This window comes from Peromyscus leucopus, chromosome 19 (assembly GCF_004664715.2).
Source record: "Peromyscus leucopus breed LL Stock chromosome 19, UCI_PerLeu_2.1, whole genome shotgun sequence".
Classification (NCBI taxonomy): domain Eukaryota; kingdom Metazoa; phylum Chordata; class Mammalia; order Rodentia; family Cricetidae; genus Peromyscus; species Peromyscus leucopus.
In genome coordinates, this window is record NC_051079.1 from 18,157,222 (window position 1) to 18,167,886 (window position 10,665).

Here is a 10,665-nt window from a genome sequence, read left to right on the forward strand (position 1 = left end):
TATATACAAATATACATATATGTATATACATATTAAGATCTAGAATTATATCTCACTGGTAGGAAATTTGCATATTGTGTAGAAAGATCTAGGTTCAATCTCCAGTAACAAGAAAATGAGAATAAGGACCTGCTTGTCTGATAGACTGATGAATTCAGGTGCCTGAGATAGACAGAATTGAGGCAGCATGGGGACAGAGTGTGTATGCTACAGCATTCTGCAGTGAGTGCAGGGAGTGCTCTACACTAGGGTGTTTATTCAGAGTCCTGGAACAATACACTTTCAGGGGGTGGTAGCCATCGTGAAAAGCTCTTGATATCTTTGGAAGAAATGGGCAGAGGAAACACCTTAGAAATAGAGTGTTTTTTTGTGATTTTTTTCTTACTAGCCTATGTGGTAATCAGTATGAGCTTTGGAGAAAAAGACCGGATTGAACTTGTAGTTTTCTGTCTCTTTACAGGATCTCAAGTCATCAGTTGAAGTCTGAGCTGTATGTTAAAATGTTCATGGCAGTTTTGTTGATTTGTTTTCCGTGTTGGAGAAAATGTTTGCATTGAGTCTGCCACATTTGTGCTCTAAGTGCTTAACAAATGGTAGTCACATTTATTAGTGTTGTTTTTCACTGAGACTTACTCTTATCTTTTGGTTTTTATGTTAACTTGATATCTATTTTTCTTACTCAAGTACTTATTTGCTGCCTCTGTTTTCTGTTGTGTTTTGTTACCAAAGCAAAGATCTCAAATAATTAAATGATGTTCTCCGACAGGTGCTTTCTCTACCTCCCTGTACACCCTTTGTGTGGGGGTGGTGCACATGTGGGATGTGGATAACCTCTGAACACTCATATATTAGCACATGTAAAAGTGAGAGACAGCCCTAGATATTGTTCGGCCACCTTCCCTGTTTTGATTGAGACTGAGTCTCTCCTTGGCCTGAAACTGTGTGAAGTGAGCTAGGCTCCCTGGCCAATGAGAAGCCACGGATGTGCCTGCCTTGCTTCCTCATCTCTGGAAAGGAGGGTAGGCTCTACCTGCCAAGCACATTGTTTCTGGGTGTCTGAACTCAGGTGTTCACATTCAAAAGTCAACTGTTCTCCCAACTGAACATTGCCCCCAGCTCTTTATATAGTCAGAATTCTCCTTGATGTATTGCATGCTGCCCCCAAGGCCAAGACTCATGGAGGCCCCAGCATTCGATCACACATGCATACCATGGACGCAAGAGATGATGTGCCAGATATTAAGCCCTTTCAGAAGAAGCAACACACCTTGCTGCTATTCACTTTCTTGACTAAAATATGACACATGGGCCAATCCTATTTCATGTTGGCAGTGAAATGCTTTCAATGGGAAAGCTACCCAGTGCATGACAGTGCCGCTTTCCTCCTCGACAGAGTCTTTTCATTGACACAGTGGTGTTATCATGCTTCTAACAATGGTGAATGCAGACAGAGAAGTGAACAGTGTCTTCATAGATGCTCAAGCAGTCTCTCTTCATAGTACATCTATTGTTGTTGGAACATCTTCTAAGGCTGTACTCATGGGGTGTGCTGCCTTGCCAGCCCCTCAGCACTTTGCACAGTTCTCTGCACATCTACTGACTCAATAAATATTTGTTGAATTGAATTGAATCGCACTGCAACAGCATGGATAGGACCACCCACCAGCTGGCAGACCAAGCTCACGTAGGTTTATCAGTTCTGTGTCTCCTGCCAAACACCAATGCACTACACTAAGCATCTCTGGGCTGTGAGTCTCTATTTTGGCAAACTAATTGACCTTAATGTAAATGTTCCCAGCCACATGAAATGCATTGTGGAGTGCACACCGACAGTCACAGCTGAATGCCAGCTGCCATCACAGAATGGCATGCAATTTATCCCTCCACAAACACTCCTGAGTGCAACAAATAACAATGCCTTTCTTAGAAATTTTCTGTCAGTATAGAGGATATCACATTTTAATAACTGATACAAGAGGAAAAAGACAGATATGACAAATATTTAAACAAAGGCTTGCTTGCCTCCTCTAGGAAGGAATTCACCTGAGCTTATTGGATATCACACTTAACATCACTTGCTCTTTAAGGCACCAGAACACCTGGTATGGGGCTTTCCTAAGTAAAATGCACTGGATTGGGCTTTGTTTTCCTCTTTTCTTGTTATACTTAGAGACCTTCAACACCACACCTACTTTGCTGGGCATTAGTTTATGCATCTTTCAATTGGAGAGAATAATGCCCATATACTCTCTTCCCAAAAGAAGAGTGAGAGGACTCAACTGTGTAAAAAGCACAAAATTTCTTTGAACAGGTCAACATTGTTTTACAAATATCAGGGAACACAAGCAAATGTATTTTATTTTCACCCTCTGCACAGTCTTTGTTTGCTCTTCAGTGTTTGCTCTGAGCCATAGTTCTGCCATGAGTTTGTCTGTTTAATGACTTAAAGGCCATGTTTAAAGAATGGTAAGGAAAAGATGGGAAAGGCATTTCCTGTCAGCAGTCAGGTTCTAGTGAACACCCATGCTGTGTTTAACCACAGGGGGCTCAAAGACTTCATGCATAGTTCTTCTCATTTCATGGAAGTCACTCTAATGTAGGATCTATGAAGATGAAAATGTATTGATAAAGAACCATGGAACCCAGTGTCTGAGACTTAAAATTAAACCAGAAAGCATGAACTCTTGTGCTGCAGGCTCCAAAGGTCTGCAGAGCAGTGTCAAAGAGTGTTGGCCGTGTTTCTCTGGAGCCCTTGGAGAAGCCTGAATCTGGAGGATGTGAGAGAGACCATTTTGCTGTCTGGGCTACAGCCCAGCCCTTCCCATCGCTGAGTTCTGATGTTCATCTATGTTGTACCCTGCTTTCATCTCATGCCATTCTGCACAGTGAAGCCACTCTCCTGTCAGTGTCTTTCTTAATGTGTGTGTGAACACTTTGCTCTTAAAAGGAGTCCCAGTTGTTTGAATGTCTCATCTCCATATGTGGATGTTAGCCGCTCACTCATCATGGATCCTTGTTTCATGTGTTACACTGTCATTCTTTTCTACTCTTCCCATTGTTGGACAAACTGAGTTCAAGTCCACTAAATTACTTCAGTTCTCAGAGCTAGCTCAATATTTTTATTTTGTTTAGTCATTTGGAGTCACATAGATCAAAGCTTTTCTGGTGGCTATTATTTTTATTATTTTGAGACAGGGTCTTTCTATTACTTGGCTCTGGGTAACTTATTATTCAACCCAGTCTAGCTTTGTATTCAGAGATCTGCCTGTCTCTTCCACCAGGGTGCTGGAAATAAGGCTGTGACACTGTGTCCTGCTTTCTAGTGGCTTTTAGTTGCTTGGTTTATTTCTATGTTAACATTTTCTCTGGAATCATATTGAAAGTGTCAACTTCATGAACAAGCTGAAGGCTTATGGTTCTCTGAACACAGGCCAAAAACTAAAGAGGAGCTAAATAGTGTTGATTAAGCCTAGGGAGAATGCAAGAGAAAACAGAGATGTAAAAAAGTGAAATCAACTGAGAAAAGTGGAATTGAAAGGTGATTTTAGACAGAGACCAGGACAACCCTGGCCTGATGGCCATGGTGTACATCTTTAATCTCTACACACAGGAGGTAGACAGGCAGATTCCTGTGAGTTCGAGGCCAACCTGATGTACAGAGAAAGTTTCAGCTCAGCCAGGGCAGGACTACACAAAGACACTCTGTCTTGAAAAACAACAGCAGCATCAGCAGCAACAACAACAACAGCAACAACAATAACAACAACAAAAGGAGCATGGAAGGGCAGAGTTGACTACAACAAAGACACCTGAAAATGTAATGAATTCTCCAGCCCTCCTGCATTGGGCAATTAATATTTATGGCTGAGTTGTTATAGGAGACATTTTTAAAACCAGACCAGGAATGTCTCCTTCTGTACCTGGCAATAAACAGTTTATTATTATTATTATTATTATTATTCGTTCTTCTTAATATAGCTCTGACAATCTCATGGATTCAAAATTGGTCTCAAATTCAGGATGTAGCTAGGACAACCTTGAACTTCTAATCATCTTGCCTGCATCTTCTGAGTGCAGAGATTATAGGCATGTGTCAAATCACTTGGTTTATTTGGTGCTTGGGATGGAACTCAGGGACTTACACAGGCTAGACAGGGCCTCTACCAGCTAAAGCATTTCCACATCTATTTTTAAACTTGTTAAATCACAGCTTCATAGAGATTACATTTCTTTCATTTGAATTACTAAATTTCTAATCACCAAGTATTAAGCTTTTCTAATGTTAAAGACAATAAGACTGAAAATTTAAAATAGACAATGTAATTTTCAATTTTACTTTCTTCGTCGTGTATTTCTTTCCCATTCCTCTCACTTCCATTCCTTTCCTCCTTCATTCCTCTCTCTCTCTTCCTTTCCTCCTCTTGGTTTTCTCTTGACCTTTTCCCCCATGGTTTCCCCCCCCCCCCTTTGTTGTTGTTTTCAAGACAGGGTTTCTCTGTGTAGCTTTGGAGCCTGTCCTGGATCTTGCTCTATAGACCAGGCTGGTCTTGAACTCACCGAGATCTGCCTGGCTCTGCCTCCAGAGTGCTGGGATTAAAGGCGTGCGCCACCACCGCCAGGCATTTTTGCCCTCTCTTTACAGCCCCGTTCTCCTCTCTCCGTCTTTGTTTACTCTTACCATCTCACTATTGTCTATTCTTCCAGTCCTGGTAACAAACATTTTTCTTTCAATAGGATTTCTAATCATTTGTTTTTACTATACCTCAACAAATACTATACCAACACGATAAATGCCCAGGGTCTCATAGGTTGTGCTGGGCATTACTTCCTATCTGTTGCCTCTACCCTATAGTACATTGTATAACATTCTAATTTATAATGCTGCATATGTTGAATAGACAAGTATAGCAAAATCCTGCAGAGAATACACTGCTAATGTCACAACTCTTTTTGGCTCTTAATCCCTACCCCAAAATGGAAAACAGAGAGAAAGAAGAAAATGAGACTAGAAAGAGGAAAATAAGAAAACGCAGAAGTGATATTTAAAAATATACATTGCTTTAGAGAAGAGGTTAGATCATTTAAACGCATGGCACATTTCACCATTCAATAATACTTAAAAATAAAAACAACTATTAGCCTTTGCATATCAAAACTGCGGGCTGGAAAAGTGAATGTTCATAAAGCTGCCTTACTGGCAAGAAGCCTTGAGACTGTCATTGCTGACTTATTACATATGAGTGTCATGGTGACCCATTGTGCTACTCAAAATGGTCATCAGAGCTCATTAAGTTGAAGCTAGTGAAAATTAAATGAATCAAGGATATGGTGCCCTAGTTGCACTACTCAAGTTTTAAGTATTCTTTCATTGCACTTGGCAAGCTGCTACCAAAGGGAAAAGACAGCTCAGAGCAGCACCATGACAAATGTCCCACTAGCTAGGGCCACGGCAACTCACAGGGAATCTTAGGGTAACAGTTTCCATTTCTCTTGAGTTTTCTGAATGCTTCCACCGTATATTTGCTTTGGTTTTCTGTCTTCCTTTGAAGAAGACAATTTCTTCCTCAACAAAACACACCAATCAAACTTTGACTGTTTTAACTCTGAGAATAACAGATTTCATAATATCCAGGTCCAAGTCTTGGTAGACCTCTGAAAGTAATTGGTAAAATTTATGGGTACAGCTGGTTTGCAGCTGTAAAATTCTGTATTTTTTAATGCAAAATGGCATCTGTGCCTGCTAATTGGATACTTAGGCATACACTCATAAATTCCCAGGGAATTAGAAAGGTGTAGTTCTTGGATCCTGCCCACATCCTGCCATTTTGAGAATCATGACTCAGATTCACTTTTCTTGCTTGTTATTCTTATCAAGAGGGTAGAGAGCTAAGCCTCCTCCTTGACATAAATATTGCCTTTTGGGGAACATCTTCCTTCTCATAAGCCAGTTTTGATCCTTTCACAGTCTGGGCTAAGAAAACCTGTGTATGCCGTGGAAGCTGTTCACCTGAGTCAGTTACGGGCTCTGGGATCACTGTGCAGGACTTGTAAGAAGCATGAAGCTGCCCTCTGCTTCCGCAGGGCTTGGAGTGGGTCCCGGGACTAGTGGCGAGCATGTACCAACCAGACCTCTAACTACTCCTGTGGCAGCCTGTGTGTCAGCATCCTGGAACCTCACGCCATCAATCCACACTGAAGCCCATATCTTCTAGAGTCCAGCCTATCTAGGGTGCAGGTGAATTTTGAGGCCTAATTTTGAGGCCTATGTCTCAGTGCCCATCAAAGGACTGTTAGGACTGCTTTGGTGAACTTGTGACCAGCCCAGCCATCCATGCTTCACATCCCTGTTATCCTTGGTCACCGTCCAAGATCACTGTACAGAAGAGATGAGATATGGTCTAACAGACCATATGACAAAGTACTTCCTCAGAATGCCCGCAGCGATGAATCTGGCCTTAGGAGAATGGGAGATGGTCTTTCTGCAAGTCAACAGCGTGAGTGCAGGGACATAAAAGATGATTTTAAAAGAAAATGTTCCTCCTCTTCCCATTATTCAAGACAGTGGTCTCCCTATAAAGGGACTTCTTGTTTTTTCAGAAAATCAAATATAGGTCAAAAAGACTCCCCACACAGCAGATCTGGATCTAGTGGAGGGCACTCTCCAAAAGGAAGCGAACAGTATTCTTCCCATTGGTCACAGCTTAGGACGTCCACAAATGCTAATGCCTCCTACAGATGGGACAGAGAGGAAAAGCCGGAAGGAGGTCAAAAGAGACCCGGCCAGTCTTTGAAAACATCAAGAGACACACACCCATTAAGTTCTTCAGCAGTTCCTTCATCAGCAATTTTAGACAAACTCAACAACTTCGATGAAAATGGACTTCCTGAAGCTGCCAGCAGGCAGGCTGTAGAAAATCCAAAGATGGCAGATGAAGGTGACTTACCTAAAATTTCTGAGTTTGAAGTTGGATTCACAGAACTGTTACTTATGGATCAGTCACAGGGACCTGAGTCGAACAGAACAGAAGGCATAGAATTAGTCAGTGACCAACTAACTGATCGCCTTAAAGCAATAGCATCAAAAACCAAGGAAATTGAGCAAGCATACCACCAAGACTGTGAAACCTTTGGGATGGTGGTGAAAATGCTGGTTGAAAAAGATCCTTCATTAAAAAAGTCCATTCAATTTGCATTTAGGCAGAATTTACATGAAATAAGTGAGCGGTGTGTGGAAGAGCTCAGACAGTTCATTGCAGAGTATGATGCTTCCTAAGAATTGGAGCTCTAGCAGAAAAACGTTCCTTGATTGTTATTCCAGAATTGCATAAATATTTCAAATGTGGAATTTTTGTGATGAGAAATACTTCAGTGTCAAGTAAAATCTAAAATGGTCAGCTTAAAATAATCTATTCAGAACTCTATTCCACTTTATAGATCCTTCTAATTCATATACATGCCGATTTCAGTGAGTGTTTTAGCCTGCTGGGAGCAGCTTTCTGCTTACTCATGTTCTGTAGTCTTCCAAGGACAAGAACGTGTGGCCCAAGTATACTTTATAGTTAGAGATTGAACTTCATAGTAAATGATAGCATGTAAAAATTTTAGCATTTTGTGATTTTTATTGGCCTTTTCTTAGGCTTTGCTACTTGTATTAAAATGATCCTACATTAAAGTATATTATTTTAATTTAAAAAGAAGAAGCATGAAGCTGGTGAATGCAGCCCTGCCTTAGAAGTCAGATGCAAAGTTAGCTCCAAGATCACAGAGAAGCAGTCAGGGCTAGACTTGCCCCAGCAAGCATCGTTGTACTCTGTTGGTATTATCTAGTTTTCACAGCTATTTCAACAATAGGATGGAGGTTTATTTTGCCTCAAGTATATGCAAACTTTATTAAATTTGTTCTTATAATTATTGTTAGCCCTAGACAGAATGATTTGGGTCCCAGAGCTTGGCCAGTTCTCACTGGAGCAGATTGCTTTCTGATTCTTCCATACACTAGTAAATTTCCATCAGAAAGCCTGCTCACCTCAAGTTAATGATTACAGGCCACAGTCAAAAGCTGAAAAGGGCCTAGCCACTCTGATCTGCCCTAAAGCCAAGACCAGCTATTTGGGGAAAAAAAAAGAAACACCAGAAATTAAACACCAAACTGCAGGTGTATCCACTTTTAATGTAAGCACTACAAAGAGTGGAACATGAATGCAAACTGAGAAAATGGTTTTCAAAGATTGAATACATTCAGACCAGAAAGCTCTGGCTGTAACTGAGGGGACTTTTCACCTCAAGGTGGATGCTTTCCCCCATGTGGACTTATGTACAGTGCTCACATTCAGGTATTTATGAGTTGCTGCTTTTTTTAATTGTTGTTGTTTTTCACAGCACTGTTTCCCAGGTGGCAAACTTGGTTTACACTCATCCACCGTGCTGCCTATTTTCCCATCCTTCCCTTCTGCCGCTCCTTCGGTCTGGTCCTTTAACTTGACTGATGGGGGTGTGATAAACAGGGTCATGATCCCTCCTACTGACTCCCCCTTAAAATAATCAAGTTGGAATCCACCGTCTTTCCCTTTGATATTCAACAGAGAAAAAGAGAAAATGATCATTTATGAAAGAGGGATTGCTTGGTCGACCTTGTCACTTGGAAACATCTACTCTCTCTTTGACCTAGTCTAGAAGAGACAGCACAGACAAGCTAGCTTTGTTGCCCTTATATTGAATATGTAACATACAAATTCTGAAAGAATTTACCTGAGCCTATGCAGACCAACCCACATTTTAAAATATTTGCTCATAAAACTTACTTTAAGGATAAAAACAACTCTGAACTGGAATAAAAGCACTTCAAAAAACTATAGCTGATGAATTATTTTCTTACTCTTAATTAACACATTCAATAGAGAACTATAATTTATTTGTACAAAACAAAATTATAGCATAGAGTAACTTCATATCAAGCCAGCAATATGTAATACATACTATGGAAACTTAGTAACTGGTTTGTGTTCCTTAGGGAAGGGTTGATACAAGAAGCAAGACAAAAAAAATACACAGTGCAAGAATGAGACTGGGGAAAAAATCAAATCAAAAAACATTCCAGAAAACTAGAAGTTGAAAATAAGTACAGGGCAGGCTGTGGAGGTGACATGATTGACAGGACGCTTCCTTTTTAGATGATGCAGAGGACACTTGAGAGCTTGCAATTCTTCAGCTTTTGTGCTCACCCATCTTCCCAGGCTACTCATAAATATAAGTAGTGGGCATTGTCATCTGCTACAGCCCTGGCCTACAGAATTCAAAATCCCTCAGCCCTTAATGCTGAGATGGTCTTTGAAAGCGAAGAGATACGGAGCCCAGCTGTGGATTTCAGTAAGGGAGAAGAATTCTGCCTTAGAGTGTTCAGACTATGGTTTAGGGCTTTAACATTTTTCTTTCATTCTCCTTTAGAGCCATCAATTGCCTTGTACAGACATTGAATTCACTTACAAAGTTAAAACAGAAAAATAAAATGGAATGCAATGATCAGGAAATTCCATTTGTTTTTTTTTTTTCTCTCCCTTTCATCATTTTGCTGAATGTGTGCAGAACTATATGAGGTTATTCATTTGTACCCAAACAGGAATATAGGATTTGCCATATTGGATCAGTCCATTGGTCCATCAATGTTGTAGTCTTATTGCCTCTGGCACCACATGATACATGAAGCACCAGAGGAGAGTGAGCTCCTCGCATACCCACAAGGCAGCAAGTCAATTGCGCAGTACAATCTATGGGGTGAAAGTCTTCCCTGCTCAGGATAGGGCTACATGAATGAGACAGGATTTGAAGATGTCTGTATAAGGCAGGAACTGAGTCATTTGAAGACAGATTCAGACTGTCCTTACCTTCAGAAATTGTGTCCAGTGTCTTCCTGCTCACTTTCAATTATAAGAACTATCATTTATCTCACGATAATAAATTACAGTAGTTGTGTCAGACAGCCCCATTCTGGAAAGATGAAGACAGGGCTGTATGATAACAGAAACATGGCTGTTTATCTCTGGTAAAGGTAAGCAAGCAGCCAGAGCTGGCATTTAAGGTAATATCTCAGAATGCAACACCTTTGCCAAGGTAATCATTATGTGAGAGCCACAGTCTGCTCAGTTCCTTAGGCTATTTGCCCCTTTACTAAATTATTTGGGGCATAGTGTCCTCAATGGATGCCCACTTAGCCTAAGCATGACTGCAGAATTGAGGCATCCTACACAATCACAGTGCAAGTGAAGACACAATTGTATCACAGGTGACATTGAGATGATGGGTACAATCAGACAAGACAGGATCAACTGTAGGTGAAAGGACATGGAACATTGTGCTGGCATTTTCTTCCTAGAGTAGAAAATGAACAAAATACAAAATAAGTAATATAGTGATCCTCAGGATCTAATAATTATGCTATAAAAAACATGTTCTTGGTGCTAGAGAGATGGGTCAGTGGTCAGGCTTACTGTGTAAACATGGAGGTTGGAGGTTGGATCCTTATAAAAGCTAGACATGGTCCTAAGCACTCCTGTGAACCAAACACAGAGGGTAGGAGATATCTATGGATTGTTGGATATGCTGGCTGAGAGCCTAACTGAAAACATGTAAACTCTGGGTTCAGTGAGAGACTTCCTAAAAAGAACAAGA

The 10,665-nt window shown here is 40.8% G+C and overlaps 1 protein-coding gene across 3 annotated transcripts; it reads left to right on the top strand.

Annotated features, from left to right (window-relative positions):
- The first annotated feature begins 6,297 nt into the window (after nt 1-6,297).
- On the top strand, nt 6,298-7,524 carry LOC114691689 (periphilin-1-like). 3 transcript variants are annotated; one of them, XM_028867180.2, is made up of 3 exons: nt 6,298-6,708; nt 6,745-6,841; nt 6,959-7,517. In XM_028867180.2, the coding sequence occupies exons 1-3, from the start codon at nt 6,332-6,334 to the stop codon at nt 7,271-7,273; spliced, it is 789 nt and encodes a 262-aa protein (XP_028723013.1). In that variant the 5' UTR covers nt 6,298-6,331; the 3' UTR covers nt 7,274-7,517. The 3 variants fall into 3 exon arrangements, with proteins under 3 accessions (XP_028723013.1, XP_028723012.1, XP_028723011.1); XM_028867179.2 differs by having other exon boundaries at nt 6,745-7,522; XM_028867178.2 differs by having other exon boundaries at nt 6,298-7,524.
- Nucleotides 7,525-10,665: the final 3,141 nt, after the last annotated feature.

Coding starts and splice junctions, on each gene's coding strand:
- LOC114691689 (XM_028867178.2), top strand. CDS start 6,332: ATGCTTCACATCCCTGTTATCCTTGGTCACCGTCCAAGATCACTGTAC.